Source organism: Echinops telfairi, unplaced genomic scaffold (assembly GCF_000313985.2).
Source record: "Echinops telfairi isolate 266 unplaced genomic scaffold, ASM31398v2 ScPeMD7_5;HRSCAF=22, whole genome shotgun sequence".
Lineage (NCBI taxonomy): Eukaryota > Metazoa > Chordata > Mammalia > Afrosoricida > Tenrecidae > Echinops > Echinops telfairi.
The window spans coordinates 5,725,218-5,746,371 of record NW_022103901.1 but is presented as its reverse complement, the minus strand read 5'-3'; the positions used below and the strand labels follow the sequence as shown (position 1 = coordinate 5,746,371).

The following is a 21,154-nucleotide window of genomic DNA, read 5'->3' as shown; positions in this document are numbered from 1 at the left end:
AAATGTTTTGAAAATGATGATGGTAACAAATGTACAAATGTGCTTGACACAAAGGATGTATGTATGGATTGTGATAAGAGCTGTAAGAGTCCCCAATAAAGTGATTTTAAAAAGAAAGAAAAAATACCACAGGAAAATAGTGAAAACCAACCAGGAGAGACTCTCTGGAAAACCAGGTATCCGACAAGAATCTAATGACCAAAATATACACAAAACTTTTGACAAATTAACGATAAAAATGGCAGTCTAACTGTAAAACAGGCAAAGGTCTTGAACAGACACTTTGGCCAGCGGGTATTCAAAGTCACCAGACACAAGAGGAGATGCTCAAAGAGGAGCTCACACTACACTCCCTCCTAAGTAAGAGACATGACCAATGTCGGGGAGGACGTGGGACAGCAGAACCTTCATCAAGTGCTGGTGGAAAGGTAAACAACTGTTGTGCAAATTTCATGGTGATTTCTGAGAGAACTGACCTAACACCAGGCAACTGCATGCCTAGCTACATGCCCCACCGACCTGAAAGCAGAGATCCTAACGAGGCCAGAACATCGAAGTCCTCCGCGGCACTGCTCACAGAGCCCTAAGGCAGAGACAACCCCGGGGTCTGTGGCAAATGTGGCACACCCAGGCAGCAGGAGAAATGAAGTGCTTGTTCTGCAGCAGATCTGACAAAGAGCTGGTCTTTCCTTACACCGATTGTGGGAGGTGGGAGCATCTTTATTCTCGTTTTATTGGTCCTCAGGGCCAAAGGATTGTCATTGGTGGCCAAACGGCCTGAGTAGCACTTGGAGAGGAATGAGGCCGTGTCTCGGAGAACGCGGCTGAGACAGCCGCCACGTTAGCAAGTGCTCATCTGCACCATCTCTGACTCTACGAGGGGGCTCCCAAAAAGGTTTGGACAATCCCATTGTCCCCTAAGCTTTCCAGAGCCAACTGGTGCCACCTCAGACCTCCTGTGCTGTCGGGCTTCCAGTGACGAGGCCCACTGAAGGGTCAAGCCTTTGGACTCAGAGAGGGGGCAACAGGCATGCTGTCAAGGAAGGATTAGCAGGCGCCCAGCTGAGGAATGCGCTCAGCATGGGGAGAGAAGGGCAGAGAGGAGGCAGAGTACGAGACATGATGCTGAGCTGTATGACACGGGGGAGAATACCTTTCAGGTTTCAGGCTTGGGAGTCTGCCAGGAGGGTGTGGGAGCAAGAGGGAGAGCTGGGAGGCTTCTGGGAAAAGGGAGGCAAAATGAGACCACTGGTCAGGCCCCCATCCCCCAATGCAATAGCAAAAACACGGAAACAGCATTTAGGCAAAAACACTGCCACGACCCCACCCCACTCCCCAGTCACTGGCTGCTATAAACTGAGGACCTGGCTCCAGGAAATGAGCCTGCTTCCCTAACTACCAAGGAAAGCCACAAGGCCACAGATTGCTGCTCTAAGAGCAACCAGACAGACCTCCCCGACTGTTTGCACGATCCAGTGTCTCCCCACGTGAACAGGGTTGGCTGCAGGTCTATGGTGAATTTCTAGAGAAGCCCCAAGCAGTGAAGTCCAATCGCACAGAAAACAAAGCCAAAGTGCATCTCTCAAACCCAAACTCACTGGCATGGAGTCAATGCTGACTTCCAGCGACCCTCGGGACAGAGTGGAACTACTCCTGTGGGTCTCCGAGACTTAATCTTTACAGGGCCAGAAAGCTTCATCAGTCTCCCTCTGGGAGGGACCCTGTTGTGAGCACCTCAACATGTTTCCCTCGATGCTGCCGGGACCCCTTACAGTGCATGTAGGGATGACCACATATGGGTGCTAAGTCCATTCGAGGGGAGAAGGGAAGGCTTTTCAGTAAAAGGTGCTGGAAAAAAAAACAATAACTGGATTTCCACATGCAGAAATAAACAAAAGGGGATTCATGCCTCAGGCCATACCCCAACAAAAATGGATGAAGGACCTAAATGTAAACTCAAAGGAACACATTCTCAAAGGAGCAGCGACTACAGACCTCATCTTTAACTGGCCATCAGTATAATAACAAAAGCACACAAGGCAAAAACAAAATAAATACAACCTCCTGACATTTTTAAAAATTTGGTTCATCAAAAGACCACTGAAAGCAGCAAGGGAGGCAAGGTAATGAAGTCCTGGGGAACACCAAAAATAGACCTTGGGGCCAGGGCAGGGCACCCCATCAGACTGCACTGGGAAACACTCCTAAAGGGCAACAAACAGACCTTGAACTATTTATAGGGTTTTTTTTCCTTTTCCCGTTGGGTTTATTTGGTTGTTGTTGTTTTCTTTTGTTGTTTGGTTTTGCTCTGTCTTGTTTTTATGCTTACTATTGTCTCTGCATATTTAACTAGCTAAGATAGGAAGGATAAACAATCCGAAGGAGAAATCAACAGAACCGACAGTTCTGGGGGGACATGAGAGAGGGGAGGGTGGGGGAAAGGAAGTGGGTGTTAACAAACCCAGGGACAAGGGAACAAAAAAAGGGAACAATCGATGGCGAAGAGGGCATAGGATGCCTGGTAGGGCTTGATCAAGGGCAATGTAAATGAGAGAAATTACTGAAACCCGAATGAAGGCCTAACATGATAGTGGAATAAAAGGAAATAGAGGAAAGAACCAAGAGGCAAATGGGCATTTATAGAGGTCTAAATACAGGCATGTACATATGTAAATATCTTCATATATAATGAATGGGAAATAGATCTATGTACATATATATATATATGTTAAGTATTAAGGTAGCAGGCAGACATTGGGTATCTACTCAAGTACTCACTCAACGCAAGAACACTCTGTTCTAATAACTTGGCATACTGTGATGCTCAGCCTCCCAACACAATCCCTGAACACAAAGTGGGTGCATAAGCAAATGTGGTGAAGAAATCTGATGGTGCCCAGCCATCAAAAGATACAGCATCTGGGGTCTTAAAGGCATGAAGATAAACAAATGACCATCTAGCTGAGAAGCAACAAAGCTCACAATGAAGAAGCACACCAGCCTGTGTATCATGAGGTGTCGATGGGATAAGTTAACAAGCATCAAAGACCCAAAACAAAAAATCATATCAATGTGAATGAGGGGGGCGGGTGGAATGGAGACCCAAAGCCCATCTGTAGACATCTGGACATCCCCTTACAGAAGGGACACAGGAAGAGACAAGCCAGTCAGGATGCTGTATAGTACCGACAAAACATACAACTTTCCTGTAGTTCTTGAAAACGATCACAATGCCAACATATAACCCCCTCTCAGGGGGATGAACAACAAAAAAGTGGGTGAAGGGAAATATTAGTCAGTGTAAGACATGAAAAGAATAATAATTTGTTAATTATCAAGGGTTTGTGAGGGAGGAAGGTGTGGGGGAGGGAGGGGGAAAATGAGGAGCTGATACCAAGGACTTAAGTAGAACAAAAATGTTTTGAAAATGATGATGGTAACAAATGTACAAATGTGCTTGACACAAAGGATGTATGTATGGATTGTGATAAGAGCTGTAAGAGTCCCCAATAAAGTGATTTTAAAAAGAAAGAAAAAATACCACAGGAAAATAGTGAAAACCAACCAGGAGAGACTCTCTGGAAAACCAGGTATCCGACAAGAATCTAATGACCAAAATATACACAAAACTTTTGACAAATTAACGATAAAAATGGCAGTCTAACTGTAAAACAGGCAAAGGTCTTGAACAGACACTTTGGCCAGCGGGTATTCAAAGTCACCAGACACAAGAGGAGATGCTCAAAGAGGAGCTCACACTACACTCCCTCCTAAGTAAGAGACATGACCAATGTCGGGGAGGACGTGGGACAGCAGAACCTTCATCAAGTGCTGGTGGAAAGGTAAACAACTGTTGTGCAAATTTCATGGTGATTTCTGAGAGAACTGACCTAACACCAGGCAACTGCATGCCTAGCTACATGCCCCACCGACCTGAAAGCAGAGATCCTAACGAGGCCAGAACATCGAAGTCCTCCGCGGCACTGCTCACAGAGCCCTAAGGCAGAGACAACCCCGGGGTCTGTGGCAAATGTGGCACACCCAGGCAGCAGGAGAAATGAAGTGCAGAGCCACACACTACAGATGGAAGTTGAACAACAACATGCTGAGAGGTCGGTCAGTCAACCACAAAAGCACAAGGGGGGAATCAGAAAGACAATGGGATTCCCCAAGAATGCTTCAAAGCCCCTTTGTCATTTATATAAAGTGACAAGAAAAGCAGATGTATAAAGAACAAGGTTTACTGGTGTTACCAGGGGTGGTAGAAGAGGGAAAGTGAAGCTAACAATTATGGAAATGTGGCCTCAATTCACTGTGGGGTTACACAACTGATTATTCTAATTGCTGTCAAGTTGGCCTGAAGTATTGGGTTGCAATCCACAAGGTCTGCAGTTCAAGACCACCAGTGGCTCCTCGGGAGAAAGATTTCCTACGCCTGTAGAGTTACAGTTCCTGAAACTCCCAGGGGCAGCTCGACCCTGTCCAATAGGGTCACTAGAAGTCAGCATCAACTCGATGGCAGTGAGTTTGGTCAGGTTGACCACCTACAAAAAGTTGACTTGCCAAACAATAAGGAATGTATGTGGGAAATTAGTGCATATTCCATTAGCCAAAAAAGGAGACGGAGCAAGAGCAGAAGGGCAGCTAGGCTGGGGCTAATGCTCTTATGCGGCATCTGGTGAGCAATGAAATGCCCCTTCAGCCAGAGCGCTGGAGGATGCCAGGGGAGGAATGGGATCTTCTTCAGTCTTGTATTGCTCCTAACTCCTTCAGAACTAGGAGCACGTGAGCTGGTGAGCTTCTCCTTCTTCTTATAAAATTGGGGGGTGGGCAGTGGGGAAGGGGGGCACGCGCCTCTTCAAGAAATGGCAGCTCAGGTTTATCCCTTCTTAGCCCCTGACCCTGTCCACATTCCAGCCCAGCAGGAGTGGGGTTAAGCCTCCCAGAGCTCAGGACCCCTTTACTCACCAGCTGAATCTCAACAGCAGTCATAGGCCTGTGGTTCAACAGCTGCAGCTTTTCAGCTCTGTCCAAAGAAAAGGACAAACACTCGTAAAATCTCATGCCTCCAAAGGTCTTGAGTCTCGACCAAGCTTTTTCGATAACACTCTTGTCAGATAAAAATGGAAGGACCATCACCACCAAAGCTGTGTTTTTTCTTTTCTTTTTTTGCTGGGGGTGACAGGGGCGCCACTGGGAACCCGCCTCCAGTCCTTCACCCAGAAAAGGAGAGAACAGGGACCCAAGAAGTGATGTTCCTGACTGTCCCAAGAGCACAAATGGGCATCGGGATCCCAGAGGGAAGGGAGGCCTGGAGTGTATGGAATATGGCAGAGACGGAGCTGGAGAAGTCCGTACTTGACACAGTCATCCCTGCTGGGAAAACATGAGGAATGCTGTCTTAATACAAACCAGGGGAAGCAGAGCCAGACACACTCATCCTGGGTGGCAGGCCGAGCTTGGGAGAGGCAGACTCCCTTTCTGACAACAGTGTGGCTCAGATCGGACCTGCTAGCTGAGTACCCCGAATGAAACGAGAACTGTCAGGCAGCAGAAGGGACCCACGGGAGAGCAAGGTCTGGTCTCCGCCCCGAGAGCTTACAAGCCAGCTGGGAAAGGAAGACGAATACATGCACACTGTGGCCACATGAGGTTTTCAGAGAAGAATGGCCTCAGTAGGTCCTCAGGATGCCACTAAGAGGTAAGTGCTTGACTATGAGGTCCACAGTTCAAACAGAGGTACCAAAATATAAAAGCATGACCTCAGAAAGAGCAAAAGCTTCTGCAGACTCTTTGTCACAGCAAAGCCAGCGCCACCTTCTGAAGACAGGGTAGGATGCCCCATCCTGAAGCCTCAGTCTGTCTCCTCTGTGCCCCAATGAGCACGGCACTTCCTGCCTTCCAGGAGGGGCCCCTGGGAGGGAGACTGGAGAACTCCAGGAGGCACGGGGCAAAGTGCCAAGCCCTGAACATCCCAGGGGCGAGGGAACCCCAACAACCCACTGGCTGTGCTTCACTGGTCCCAAGGCATATGTCCTGCACACGGTGCCCAGCCCCAGAGAAATCTGTGCGCCGAAAGCCCTTGTGAGGGCACTTCAAGCTCGTTACTTAGGGGCCTGGCTAGCTGGTGTCAGGGCTCGAAAGCCAGCCAGTACTCACACTATTCCTGGCAGAGTGGCTGTGCCCTTGAGGGAGGAGACCTGGGCCTGCAAGGCAGGCTGCAGCTCCTTGAGAACTAAGTGCCTTAGTGAAAACCTTCCTGTGACAAACAGCCACATGCTCTGGGGGAAGGAAGGTGGCACGGAAGAAATGGCAGGTGACAGGGTGACTACAAATTGAGCACCAACACGACTGTGATCGACTTAAATAGAACACGGTCCCAAACCTAACCAACGGCGGGCCACTGTCGCATGTGATCAGGAGGGACCAGCCCCTGGAGAAAGACATCTGCTTGGCAAAAAACAGAGGGTGACAGGAAAGGAGGGGTGGGGGGGGGGAAGGACATTCAATGAGATGGACTGGCACAGTGGCACAGCCACAGCTGGGCTCAAACCTAACAACGGTGAGGGAGGCAGTGCTTTGTTCTGGGGTACACAGGGTCTCTGTGAGGCAGAACCGCCTCTACAACACCTGCCCTCGAGGACTCTCTGGTAGTCGAGGCACTGATGCAGATGAATGGAGCACCAGTCTGCAGGGATGGGGCTGGCCAGGTAAGGGCTACTAACTTGAGTCATCTTCCCCTGAGAACTTCCGCCCAAGAAAAACCCTACAGAGGATATTCAGACCCAGAGAGCAAGATGCACCTTGGCCGTTCCTGCTGCAACTCTGATTCTGTCCCGACACTAGCCGGCCCACAGCTTGATGGCGTTTGGCAGGCACACTTCTGGGTCATCAGCTATTGAGGACACTTGAATTCCAATGTGCTGATGACAGTTGGCTACCTCCTGGCCCAGCCTAAGAAAGAAGCCTGCCAGCTCCCTCTACCGGTTGGCCGTAGAACAGCAAGACTGTAACTTTGCTGTTGGATGTCCTGGGGTGGGCTTCAACACGTCCTCACAATTGTTTGAGGGCACTGCCACAGCCATGGGGTCAATCTATCCCGCTGAGGGTCTTCCTCTTTCTCACTGATCCACTACTTTACCAGGCGCGATGTCCTTTTCCAGGGACCGGTCTCTCCTGGTAACACGTCTACGGCAGCAACTTCTCGCCTTCTCCTCCCTTCCAAGGAGCATGCTGGCTGTCCTTCCTCCAGGAGACTTGTTCTTCTGGTGCCGTGGCGCCTTCAATCTCCTTTATCAGCACGTGAATTCAAACGCAGTGATTCTTCCTTGTTCTTCCCGAGTCAGTGCCCAGCGCAGAGTAAGGCAGACAGACATGCCTCGGTTGGGCAGAGAGCGCGAACATACACCAACTGCTTACCTGAAAAGGGAACACCTGAGTGTGTCCAAATTAGAAATATCTGCCCTGCGAAAGGCAGTTAAGAGAAATGAAAGGGCAAACCACTGATTGTAGAACATGCAAGGGGGTACCCCCTAAGACCCAGCATTTTTCTCCCCAAATCTGTGGGGGGGGGGTTGTTTTGTTTTTCACAAAATCACCTTAATACCTTCAAAGTAGTCTCCATGACACTTAATACATTGGTCAAATCTGTGATTCCATTCTCGGAAACATTTTTCAAACTCATTGGTTTGGATGGCTGACAGAACCTCCGTGGTTTTTTTTCTTCTTCACCTCTTCTATGTCATCAAATCACTGTCCTTTCATGTCCCTCTTCATTCTCAGAAACAAAAAGAAGTCACACGGAGTGAGGTCAGATGAGGAAGGTACCTGAGGCAAGAGAGGCATGCTGCTTTTTTGCCAAAACCTGGAGCACTGAGATGGCTGCATGAGCAGGTGCATTGTCGTGGTGGCAAAACCAGTCCACGTCTGCCACAAATCAGGCCTGTTTGTCACACACTGCTACCCAATCTTTCCAGAACCTCTCAATAGAAAGCTTGATGAAGTCTGACCTACTGGAACAAACTCCAAATGCACTAAGAGTCGACATCTCGTCCTTTGGAAAATTGACGGACATCCAGAATGAGGCTTGTCATCAACTAACATTTCACCTTTTCTGAAACGAGAAAACCACTCACTGGTACACTTGAGTTTCTCCCAGAGCACTGTCCTTGTAAGCTGTGTTCTACATCACAACAGTTTTAGTGACATTTTTCCTGAGCAGGAAACAAAATTTCACAGCCACACACTGTTCTCTTAAATCAGCCATCACAAAAAAAAACGAGGTTTGAGCAAAAATGCTCTCACAAAAAAAATTCACTAGGAGCAGAGAGAACCTTGCCAGGCAATGCTCGCCTAGTGGGAAAAACTGCGTACTATGAAAGCTCTGCCCCGAGGAGCTTTTTTCCAGGTTTTCCGTGTACCCCTTCGTATGTGGAAATCACATTCCAAACGCCATCTTCGGGGTTCATTATGGAGGCGAGGCAGACAAGTGCACACAGCCGACTCCTTGTGTGTCAGTTGCATGGCTCAAACACCACGGAAGCGCCTCCACAAGACAGCTACCGACTGTGGACTGAAATGACAACAGGTTTGGGAACCTTTGCTTCTCGGATGAATTCTAACAAACAGAGGTAAGTTTTCTTCCTGGGGAAACATTTGATCGGATGTTTCATGGTGTTTTACAGGTTTATATGTGCAGCTCATTCACCAAAGTCTCCCTCTGAAGGGCAGGCAAGAATACAGGCTGCGTGGCCTCCAGCAAACACAGATGTCAAGCAGATGGCAATGGCTTCTCCCCATCAGCTTTGTGCTAAGTACTTTCATTGTGAGCGCACTTTCCAGCCCACTAGGTCTGGAGGAGCCAGGCCAGATGCTGTAGGACTCCTAGAAAAGGCCCAGGAGACAAAAGATGCACCAGCCTGCCCAGGGCTTTGGAAAAGCCCAGGTTCCTGGGTCTCTGCTAGCTCATCTCCAAATGGCAGCAGCACCATGTGAAAAGGGCACCATGGGTTCACGACACACTGAGGTGTCACTTGTATCCCCAAGTGCAGAGAAAGGCTTTTCCAAGCTCTCCTTTACTTGAAGGGTCCCTCTCCTCCTAGTTAATGGTCACCTTTACTTACTTGGTCAAGTTGTGGCTTTTCATCGCTGTGAGAAATTCTCTGACAATCTCGGGACTCTGATGTCTGCACGGCGTTTTCGATATATACTTTAATGTCTACGAGAGAGAACAAAGCAGGCAGAAGGCAATGAGCCCTGAGAAAATGGGGAGGCTGTGACTGTACTTCGGCATTGACCCTTTTCTTCTGAAAAGCCCTCTGTATGACATAGCCCTGCAGGGCATCTGGCCTTTTCCGAGTAGGAAGTCCCCCAAGAGGAAACCATCGCCAGGATCATAAGACATTCAGACTTTCTGGAGCCTCGGAGGCCAAATAAACTCCGACCACTGTCCCAAGAACATCTTTAAGCCTGAAACTTAAGCAGAACCCCTCCAGTCTCAAGTGCCCTCATTTAGCTCAACCCAATAAAGGCCTGTGTGGAGCCCTGTGCTCTCTGAAGATCGATCTGTGTGGGACCCAAGTGGCATGAGCAGCTCAGAACCTTAGGGGGCCTTGTGTCCATGTGGATGGGGGAGGGACCACTCAGAAAGAAGGATGGACATGGTCACAGAAAGAAAAGAATGCCGTCAACATCACTGCATTGTACAGAAGCTGTTCAACTGGGATGTTCTGCTGTGTACAGCCTCCACATCACCAAAATAAAACATTTTTCAATGACTGGTATGTTTTTTAGAAAAAAAAAACGTTCTGCTCTTCGAAAGAAAACTCTGACACTGCAGCTCTTAGGCTATTTCAGACAAGTTTTTTAAAGTGTGGGCACACGAGGAATAAAAAAGTGCACACGTGTACAAACAGCTAAAGATCACTGGTGGGATAAAGAAATACACGGGTAGGGCACGGCAGCTCTTCCTGTGGCAACAAACAGGAATGAAGATAGGAGAAAGAAAACCACCTCACTGGCAGTCAGGGCAGGTAAGGTCCATGCTAAAATTAACTGGCAAAAGCTACAGGATATTTGCAAGAGCCATGGTGGCCTCGTAGGTTACGAGCTGGGCTGCTAACCACAAAGACAGGAGTTTGAAACCACCAGCCACTCTGAGGGGAAAAAATGAGGGAGAGAAGGCACCAACATGCCGAGCAGACATTAAGGTGACAAACTGCTTGCTTCGCGATGTTATTTGATACTTTCTGGATTTTCAACACGGGAAAGAATGACTTCTACACTCAGAACAGAAACTGAGCTGTGGTCAGGTGATTAGCCACCCGGATTGGGTGGCCGAGCCCGGGCACGGGAAAGCACTGTCTTGCAGCAGGCGCCGCCGCTTACTTCATAGGTGATGGTATTCAGGTTCTGCTGCCCGGAGCTGTGCTTATTCTTCCCACTTTCTTTGCGCTGCTCTTTCAGATCTGTCAGTAACTGCAACACCTAGGAAGAGGCACGCACAAGGTTCTTAGAAATAAATTCGCACTCTGTGTCTACTCCCAGGTCATGGCTTTGAAGGCCACATAAGAGAAGGGGGCAGCTCAGCTGTCCCCACGCAGGCAGAGTGAGTCCGGGGTGGAGGATGTACTGACTGCTGTGAACGAGGAGAGCAGCAACGGGTGCGCTCTCATCCGGGTCAAAGACGCAAACCCAAGTTACTCATTCCATCACTCCGAAAGGGCTCCAAACAGGCCCCGGAGGAAGTCGACCTCTGTCAGCCTCTTCTTCCATGAACTTCTCCACGCCCCACCCCCTACTTCTTGGGCCAGCCATCTCGTCTGATCTCAAAAACAAATTTTCTTAAGTATATATACACACAGAATGATTCTGATTCTCTAATAAGGAAACCTGGTACAATAAACATGGAACAGAAAGTGACCAACGGTGCTTTATAAAAAAGAGGGGAAAAACCCTGCTACATAACTTCAGTGGGGTCCGAGGGTTAATGGGAGGAAGAGGGGACCCCTTTACTGTTTCAGAGAATACCAAAGCATGAAGGCATGTGAGGTTAACAGGCTGTTGCCAGAGACAACCGCCCCTTGTCCCTGTCCACCCCTCCTTTTGGGAACAGCAGTAGATCTAAAGCACAGTGTGCTACCCCAGTGGCTAAAACACTTGAACTTGGAGCAAATCCCACACTGGCCCAGAAGGCCACCTCCCACAGCTTCAAAGCCAGTCTCCGGGAGGCCCAGCACATTACCTCCTATAAGCAAAAGGATTTCCAGCTTCCCTGAAATACCGGGTGCTCCTGACACCCACCAACCCACTGCTGTTGAGTCAGTTCCAACTCATAGCACCCCTATCTCAGGCTTCCAGGGCTTTGTAAATCTTCACAGGTGCAGACAGCCTCATCCTTCTCCCACAGAACAGCTGCTGGGCTTGAACCACTGACCTTGTGGTTAAGCAGTCCAACACTTAGCTGACAGTGCGCCCCTCCTCCCCACCAGGAGTGTCATTTGCAAGCTTAGAACAGTCCCAAGTACACTAGATGGGGTCATTTGTCTGCTTTAAAGCACATGGGAGCCCCAGACAAGCTGTTGTTTCTATCCCCAGTCAGCTTGCCACCTGCCGGGAGCCGGGGGCAAACACTTGGAGAGGAGGATCGGACAGTCCCCGTCACAGCTACTTACCTCGTAGTTGCTCAGCAGGGCAGAATTGGCGTCCTTCCTGCAGAAGAAAAAGCAGCGGTGAGTGGGAGCCTCCTCCCTTTGCAGATATTCACTCACTAGCTGCCCAGCATTTCTTGGGTCAGGGCCAGGCCTGGCATCTTGGGACGAAAACCTCATATGGGGACACTCCCTAAGCCCTCCCTGGTGTCTGTGGCTGGACACCGTCTGGGCAGACTTTCCATTTTAGTCACTGCTATCTCGAACATCCTTCCCTAGGCTGAAGGGAAAAACACCCAACTGGTGGCAGGCCTTGCCAGGCCAAGATAGGAAAAAATCAAGCCAGTGGGTAGAAGGGGGGCACAGGGTCAATACGGGGCAAAAGCAGGAGGCGGGGGTCAGAAGTAAGGGAAGTATGAAAGAGTGGGCATCTCCTATTCTCACGGCCCCTCCCCAAGGCTACTTGCCTCTTGTCGGCCACTGACAAAGACTTGGGCGGCCTCGTCTGCAGCTAAATCTATAGAAACGGCTTCTTGGCCCAGGCACCGCCCTTAGTAATCCTAGTCACACACAAGAATCAGGCCGGGAAGCCACCAGACCCCAAGGAATGGCCCCCTCCAACTATGCAGTCAAGTGGAAAGTACATGGCCAGGCTGGTCCTCCTGAGTGACAGCTGATCGAAGCAAAACTGTCATCTTTCCTGCCCGAATGAGCCCAGCAAGTGACTGGGACCAGGACTGCACCGTCCTCACAGTCTGCTGCACAGACCTCCCTAAAGTGTTAGAGATCACGGATGTGGCCTGGAGGACTGCGATGTGCCTGATCCTACAGAGAAAAGGTTTCCAAGAAAAGGTTGTGGTCTTCATAGGAGCAGACAGCTTCATCGCCTTCCCTCAGGGCAAATGGTGGTTTTGAACCACAGACCTAGTGGTTAGCAGGCTGACTCTTAACTGGCAGAGCCACCGAGGGTCACTAAAACCAAACACTCATTGCCAGGGAGTCAGGCCAGACTCACAGCAACTGTCCCTTGGGTTTCTGAGGCTGACTGCCAGTCTTCTCCAGGAGTAGAGAGCCTCATCTTCCTCCCCAGGGCGCCTCACGAGGGCTAAAGGAACACACAAAGCATGGAGTGCATGCGACAAATTCTCTACCTTCACACATTAGGGAGTCTGGGCAGCCGGCTGGGGCTCCTGTGGAGGGAGACCTTCACTTTCGTAGGCTGGAGATGTGTTCCAGTCACATTCTCCTAAATAAAAGTTACTCCCCATGACGCCCCACCCCACCCCGTAATAATGCCAATTTTAAGGTGCTACTTGCCTGAAAATTGCGAGAGCAATTTGACCCTGTTGTCTATCCCACCCTAAGTAGGGCCCAATCCCTTCCGATTAAGGCTCACAGATTATTCCCCTGGAAAAGAGCTCAGAGACACTTAGGTCAAGCCAGCTCCGAGATGACCAAGGTTAGGCTACCATTTTGACTCTAGATCAGCCCATCTTGTTACATATGTACCTCCCTGTCACATGTATGCCTCTAGTGCCTCTCCTTCCTATTGCGTGTCTACCCCTAGCTCATCCCCCTCCTGGTTCGTAAATCCCTCTAATACAGCCCCTTCTTGTTCCCTTGTGCTTACCGTCTCATTCTGGTTCCGGTCTCCACGGAAGAAGGGAGTCCTTACAGGCCTTGTCTCATGTCTCTTTCATTTACTCCTCAATTACACAACCGCCCCTTCGGACCCATCCGGATGTGAGGCTGGGCCTCACAACTCATCAGGTGCTCATTACTGCCACAGCACAAGCTTGTCACACCCTCAAACTCAACTGCCACCACGCTGATGCTGACTCATACTTTGTAGAACAGGGTGGAACTGCACCTGTGGGTTTCTGAGACCTAACTCTTTACAGGGGGTAGAAAGGCCTGTCTTTCTCCCGAGGAGGAGTTGGCAGTTTCGAACTACCAACCTTGCAATTAGCAGCCCAACATGTAACCAGCCTCCTCCTGCTAGGAGGATATAGAGAGACAATTTAAGTTTTTAAAGTTCACCATTGGTACCTAGAACTTCTGTACCCCAGGGGCTATTGTTTTCTGAAGAAACCGCCTCACCTCATCCTCACGAAGAACCCTGCACGGGAAGAGCTGCTATGAGGATCTACTTTTTAATGACACTGAAGTTCAGAGATTAGGCAACCTGCTCAAGGTCACACGGAAGCAGTCCATGACAGCGAATGGAGAGGATGAGACTGGAGCGGATGAAGGAAACCCTCAGAGTTCAGGCGCAGGAGTTTGGCCGAACCTAATGAGCAAGAGGGAGGACTGGTAGACCCCGGTTTGGGTCATACCTGAGTATGTTAACATCGCATTACTAATAAGATGTACTGGATACGATGTTGTGTGATTTGCTAATGGTATCATCTCATGAGTCCACCTGACAAAGAGTCACTGACCTCAAGTGGATTCCAACTCCTAGAGACCCTCCAGACTTGCCCCAGGGCTTCCAACCTGTCAATCTCCACGGGGACAGACAGCCTCACCTCTCTGCTGAGTGGCTGGTTTCAATCTCCTGACCTTCTGGTGAGCAGCCCAACACATAACCCACTACACTACCTGGGCTCCTTTGCAGATGTCCAATTGTTACAATGTACAATTGTTCACAACACTGCCGTGGAACAAGCTATGGCAACAATAATCAAAACTAAAATCAAGGTACTCAGCTCATGTGAGAGCTGACTTAAAATGGGTTCGTGGGGATGGAACCCCCTCATAACTCGCGGACTATGTGTACAGTCACTTTCTTATAGCAGATCTGTAAGACGAAACTGCGGACACACATCTTCCCAAGAGGGCCAGACAGAAGGATGCCTCTCACAGTCAATCCACAGAGAACCCAGCAGGGGCCCACCCAGGCCTTGGGGTTCTCCCAGGCAGTGATGTCAGCACAGAGGTCAAGCCAGCACAGGAAGGTGGTTCTCAAACGCTACCAGGGTTTCACAAAAGTGCCACTTTGCCCAAGTGTCCCCAACTGCACTCAGGTCACATGGGCATATGGGCAAAGAGATGGGCAAAGAAGCTAATCCAGGCAGGAAGGACTGTGCTTAATTAGTGCATGGGCTAATGGTTCATACACAACAGAAGACGGCAACTCAAACCACAGGCCATCTCTGCCGATTGAATCAGGAAGTCAGCCAGGCAGGCTGCCTCCCATCTAGGCTTAAACTTAATTACAATTCCCTGTGCTCTCCCAAATCCAATCCTTCCCTGGAAGAGGCTGGGGGGCAGAGGAAGTGGGGGGGGAGGGGCCTTGTATTATAAATGTTAATTTTCATCAGGGCCAATGGAACCATCTGGGGCACCAGTGCCAGACCTGCACTTCCAAAGCCCATCCCTCCCCCAGCATGTGGAATATTCATGCTCAAGTTATTCCAAGTTATTATTGCCCCAGAGCCCAGGACTACATAGCGAATGCAAAAACCCAAAGGCTCTGACCAGCCTTTTCTTGAGCCAACCTACAAAGGAAGAGGGCCGCCCTCCTCTGGTGACGTCAACACATCTGTGTCTGGGGACGGGGAACAAAGCAGGTATCCAAAAGCAGGTATTGACGACTTGCAGCCTCAGGCCAGCATTAGTGGATTCAGTCATAGTTCTTCCTTTTTGAGGTAGATAAGCATGTATTTTTAAATCCCCGTTAAAGGTGTGTGTCCTGGTTGTATCCTTTCACGATACTTATGCAATCTGCATGCTGAACAAATCATCAGTGAGGTGGACTATACGAAGAAGTCTTGTGGTCAGGGTTTGCGGAAGGCTTGTTCACAACTTGTGCTTGCTGAAAGCAGAGAACTCGAAGCACTTAGAGACGATGATCAAAGGCGACAGAGCGCTGTATGGGTCACACTTCAAGACAAAGAAAACAATCCTACAAGCAGGCCAGTAAGCAACCTAAGATAGAAGAAGTGGAGGCGAGATCGCGTTGTCCACGGTTTCACTTCACTTGGATCCACAATCAATGTCCATGGAAACAACATTTCCAGGAAATCCAGTGACCTACTGTGTTGGACAAATTGCTACAATAGACCTCTTTCAAGTGTTACTGGCCTCACATGCGTGGTGAAGAACACTGAAAGTCCTGTGCGCTGCCCAAAGAACGAACAAATCTGTCTTGGAGGAAGTGCAGCCAGGATGCCCGCTGGAAGCAAGAAGGCAAGACTGTCTCACTGACTTTGAACTCGTGATCAACAAGGACGGGTCCCCGGAACCGAACATCATGCTTGGGAGAGGGTCAGTGAAAAAGAAGACCCTGCTACACTGGCTGAACAGTGTACCCAAACAGAACAATGATTGTAGGACGGCGCCGGACACCAGGCAGTGTTTGGCTCTGTCGTCCAGGGGATCGCTGTTAACAGCAGCAACACAGGCATGTTAATGTGTGCCAGGCCTTCCTTTACTCAATACAGCTGCAGTAAGTTGGTGTGAGTTAAGTATCTACTTCCTATGAAACCCTACACATATTCTGTCTATCGAGAAAATAAAGGCAAGGTGGGCTGTAACCACCACCATCTGATAGGCTGCTGGGGAAGGGGATATGATGCGATCTGACAGCCATCTGGCTTGGTCAAATTACCAAGTGAAGAGCACAACAATGGGTCACTCTGCCATCTTGGCCTCCTAGTGTGATGCACTCAGAAAGACATCTCACCACCCCACCATCACCCCCGTCCATCTCAATCCTGCCAAAACTGCCTAACTTGAATCCAGCCAGGAGGAGAGAGTCAGACAAACCCAAACTGAGGGACAGTCTGCAAAACAATCAGTTTGGATTCTTCAAACATCTCTGTGCCATCTGTCCCAATGCCAATGTCCTGGAAAGAGGCTAGGCACTGTTCTAGAGTAAAGGAGATTAAAGCAACTGGACAACACAAGGAAAGGCATGATGGCCCTGGACTAGAGGAGGGGAGACTCCTAGCTAAAGGGACATTACTGAGATAACTGGAATATAGCCTCTGTTGTTATTAGATCCATGCATTGGATATGATGTCTACGACCAACTCTCAAATGGTTTGTACAATGTGTGCACGCATACACATCTGAGTGGCAGGGAAAGAGGGGGGGAAACCCTCACAGGAAGCATAAAAGAGTGAGACAAGAAAGGCAAGTATATAAAAATGTGAGGTGCCCTGGTGGCGTAGTGGTTACAAATTGGGCTGCTAACTGCAAGGTCAGCAGTTCGAAACCACCAGGCACAGACAGACAGACAAGGCTTTCTACTTCTATAAAGAGTTACAGTCTTGGAAACCTACAGCGTCACTACGAATCAGAACTGAGTGGATGACAGTGAGTTTAGATGATGATGTGAACCAAGGGCAACTCTAGGTCAATGCAGGTATTTGTGGCGTGGTCTTCACAACAGTCCCAGAGATCTGTGCCTGTCCCAGCCAGAAACCCGAGGACAACAGAAATGTGAAAAACTACAACAAAAAAAGGCCATATGATTAAAAAAAACTTTTTTGGTAAAAAGACATTACTAGATCTTATCGTCAAAACATAAAATGCATTTTCTCCAACATTTATAGTTCTACTAGTAACTAGCAACTGACCCATTTGTCCACGGCATGTTTACAAGTACGGACTGCTAGCAAGCAGGAAATGTTGCTGTTTAGCTAATGCTCTGTGATCATATACTACAATTCAAAAGCAATCAGACGTCTCAAAACTGCGCGCCGACACAAAGCTCTGTATTTTCCTGCACAGTTAAATAGGCCAGAGCCCATCTTATTTACAGGTAAGTAAAGTAAATATTCCAAGTTTGCTTTAAAGACTGAAGTGCCACTACAGGTAGTCACTTAACTTCCTTGAAGAATGATCGAGTTGACAGGAGCTGCCTTGCTGTTTGAACTTTAACCTGGAAAATCTGCTTCGCTTGCGAGTCCACTTAAAGGCTGTAAACACCACTCTGGAAAACCAAACTCTGAGTAAACAGAACAAAGTGATCTCTCAGAGACTTGCCTTAGAAGTGCGCTGGCGCTTGCGCGCACAGAAAACCAAGTAAACAGGCCCTATTCATTGCCACACAGGTTAATGCTTGCTAATGCAATGATGAACCAAATGGATCGAATTCACCCAGTCACCAACTCGTCATGTTCTGAAAAGCACTAGACTCATTAACGATGTCACGTGTGGCAAGCAGACACGTAGCCTTTCTTCAGGCCTGTTACAGAACTGATTCTCTGACTTCTCTGCACCTCAGTATCCCAGCTACAAAGTGAAGTCCTGACGGCCCCAGAAGGATGGTGGTCGGGTGCTGCCGAGTGAGTTCTGACTCAGTAACTCTCTGTACTACAGAACGGAACACTGCCTGGTCCCACACCATCTGCACAAGTGTTCCTGTGTTTGAGCCCACCGTGGAGATCTCCACAGGGCCAGCTCCTTTGTCTTCCTCTTCTTCACTGTCCTTCTCCAGGGGCTGGTTCTCTTGATAATGCCACCAAATACGAGAGATGAAGTGTCACTATCCTTACCCTGTAAGTGGCATTCTGGGCTGTCCTTCTTCCAGGACTGGTATCCATTCTTCGACAGCTCATGGTATGATGTTCAACATACTTTGCCGACACCACAGTTCAAAGGCATCGATTCTTCTGAATCTTCTGTTTTCATAAAAGAATGGCCCCACCCACCATCAAGAGTCAATTCTGACCCCAGCAATCCTATATGGGTTTCTACAGAAAGGGTTCTGTTCCTGTAGAAAGTGACAGTCTCAAACCTCAGAAGGGCAGTTCTACCCTGTCCTATAGGGTCACGACGAGTTAGCATGGGCTCAGTGGCACTGAGTTTGGTTTGGTTCTTAAGTCTTTGTAGGAGCAGGATGGCCTCCTCTTTCTCCCAAGGAGCAGCTGGTAGATTTGAACCACCAACCTTGTGGTTAGCAGTTCAACACTGACAGAACAGCACAAGCAGGAGAAGATAACTGAGTCAACTTCCCTAAGTATGAATATTGCGTTTCAAGACCAAGACAGTAAATGTAAAGCTTCCCAGGCATATAAATGATCCCCTGGAATTAGACAAGTTAGCCAAATAGCCAATACTGATTATGCAATACTTAATTTGGGAATGAATATTTAGTGTCCTTCTACCTGAGGGAAAATGGTTGAGACTCTATTTTAAGGTTCTGTTCTTTAACAGAGGATCTGTACGTATGAGTCACTCAATGACTGGAAGACCAACCAAAAAAGTAGGCCGAGCTGGGGGCAGTTTTCCTTCTGGACTCCTTGCTCTGGACTCTAGCAGAGACGGCACAGGCACCCCAGGGTCACTCATGTTGGAGACCCCGCACTCTGCTGAAGAGTCTCAAGAGCAGATTTCCACAGGTCATGGGACCAGCAGGAACTGACAGCCAGGCCTCCAGAACGTTCTGTTACAGTCCATACAGCCTCCCTCCAAACATGTCCTTTCCCAGTAAACTGCTAGCTGCAGAATTCTTGACTGGTTTGAAGTCACTGACTCTGGAGAAGCGGGCAGGCTGTTCATCAAGTAAAAACCCAGGTCAACAAATAAAAAGCCACGATTCAAGCTGGGTCACTTAGGAAAATCTGAAAATGTTTATCTGCCTAGCAGCTAGGAAGCTCACTCACTGCCATCCAGTCAATGCCAACTCATAGCCATCCTATATAGGGCAGAGTAGAACTACCCCTGTGAGTTCCTGAGACAGTAACTCTTTACCGTAGTAGAAAGCCCCATCTTGCTTCAGAGAAGTGGCTGGTGGTTTTGAACTGCCAGCCTTGCAGTTAGCAGCCCAACGCATAACCAGGGCTCCAGCTAGGAAGCAAGTGAGTTCCAGTTTGCTTATTCAACAAATGGAGTACTGTTGCATTACTTCATTCAATGTGTCTTTGCTCAATGCTTACTGGGTACCAGATGAAACACTAAGCACAAGGGAGAGAGACAACAAGGGTCCTGGCCCTCACGGAGCTTAGTCTCTCAAGGAGACAAGTCCCCCAGTAACAAGTAAACACGTACCTATTTGACAACGTGTAATTATTTACTTGGATAAAGAACCAGGGTGTTATGAGAGGCAAATCCACCCAGACTTGTCAATTAGATTCCAACTCACAGCAAACCTGTAAGAAAGAATAGGATCCCTGGTGGAGTAGTGGTTAAGAGTTGGGCTGCAATCCCCAAAGACTGGGCTTTCTACTCCTGTAAACAAGTAGTCTTGGAAAACCACAGGGGGTCGCTCTGAGTCAGCACTGACTCGATGGCAGTGAGGAGGCAGAGTAGAACTGGCCCCTCTGGGTTTCTAAACCTGTAAATCTGTAAGGAAGCAAGTACATAATCTTTCTCTCTCACAGTGGCTGGTGGGTTCAAATCACCAACTTCTCGGTTAGCGGCCCAAGGCTTAACCCATGGCACCACCAGGGCTCCATTTGAGAGATAAGACCGACCGACTGACCATTCTATCTCAACCTCGCTCCATCAAGTCAGTTCTGACTCTTAGAGACCCAATAAGGCAGAGGGGAGGACTGTTCCCTGGGGTTCCCGAGGCTGCAATCTTCACGGAAGCAGGGAGCCTCGTTTTTCTACAAGCAGCAGCCCACGGGCTTGAACCATCGACTTTCTGTTTACCAGCCCGGGGTTTAACCCATGCACCATCCAGGATTTTTTTTGCTGCTGCTGCTGTTGTTTGAGAAACAAAATGAGGGCTCCTTTTGGATTAATTGAAGAGGAAAGGCAATTTTTAAAACGGGCACCCAAGCTGGGTTAGCAAAAGGACGAGAAGGAAGCCAAGAAAGGGCGGCGAGGGGGGCTATCAGGCAGGTGTGCGTTTGCGGGGCAGGAAATCCACTCGATCTCAGTGGCTAACAGGGAACACGACAGAAGGATGATGTCCCCATGACTGGGTCAGCCGAAATCCACTCGATCTCAGTGGCTAACAGGGAACACGACAGAAGGATGATGTCCCCATGACTGGGTCAGCCACGTGAAAACCCACAGGCAGGGCGAAAATCTCCCCTTTCCATCCAGTTCTGGAAGCAAACTTGGAGAGGCCGGCGCAGGCTTAAATTGCTGGAAGGGCTTTTACTCCGCCTGTCACACACTCCGGCACACGTGCCGTCTCTAGGGTCGCAGTCCGGGCTCCCGCCCTCTCTCCCTGTCCTTCCATCCCCTCGTCGCTCAGGTCCCAGCGCCCTAAGCGGCGCCACAGTCCCAAAGCGCGCCGGGGAGGGGCGTGGGGAGCTTACACTTCCATGTCGTCCCCGTCTCGCGTCTCGTCACCTCCGGCCGCCGGCGGAGCACGAGCCCCCCTCCGTCCCGCTACCGCCGCTTCTCGCCTGCTCTTCCGCGTCGCGGTGCACGCCGGGATCGCCGCGCTGCACGCCGGGAGCCGGGAGGACCCGCCCGCCCCCGTGTGGCCGGGCGGCTCAGGGACAGCCAGGGATCTCCGCCCACCTGGGTTTGCCGCCGCCGCCACCTCGTTCCTGTTCTTCCTGGAAAGTTAATTTGGGCCCCAAAGAGAGGATGAG

At 49.4% G+C, this 21,154-nt stretch overlaps 1 protein-coding gene across 2 annotated transcripts in view; it reads right to left on the bottom strand.

Annotated features, from left to right (window-relative positions):
* LOC101653040 (CGRP receptor component) overlaps positions 1–20,943 on the bottom strand; it is a 24,139-nt gene extending 3,196 nt beyond the window's left edge. Inside the window, exons 1-5 of one of the 2 annotated variants that reach the window (XM_045286067.1) lie at positions 20,873–20,943; positions 11,673–11,709; positions 10,387–10,485; positions 9,123–9,217; positions 4,969–5,026 (exon numbers count right to left, since the gene is read on the bottom strand). In XM_045286067.1, the coding sequence (XP_045142002.1) occupies positions 4,969–5,026; positions 9,123–9,217; positions 10,387–10,485; positions 11,673–11,709; positions 20,873–20,880 (297 nt within the window). In that variant the 5' untranslated portion in view covers positions 20,881–20,943. Of the gene's footprint in view, positions 1–4,968; positions 5,027–9,122; positions 9,218–10,386; positions 10,486–11,672; positions 11,710–13,278; positions 13,548–20,872 lie in introns of those variants that run through there. The other variant, XM_045286068.1, reaches the window with a different exon arrangement.
* Positions 20,944–21,154: the final 211 nt, after the last annotated feature.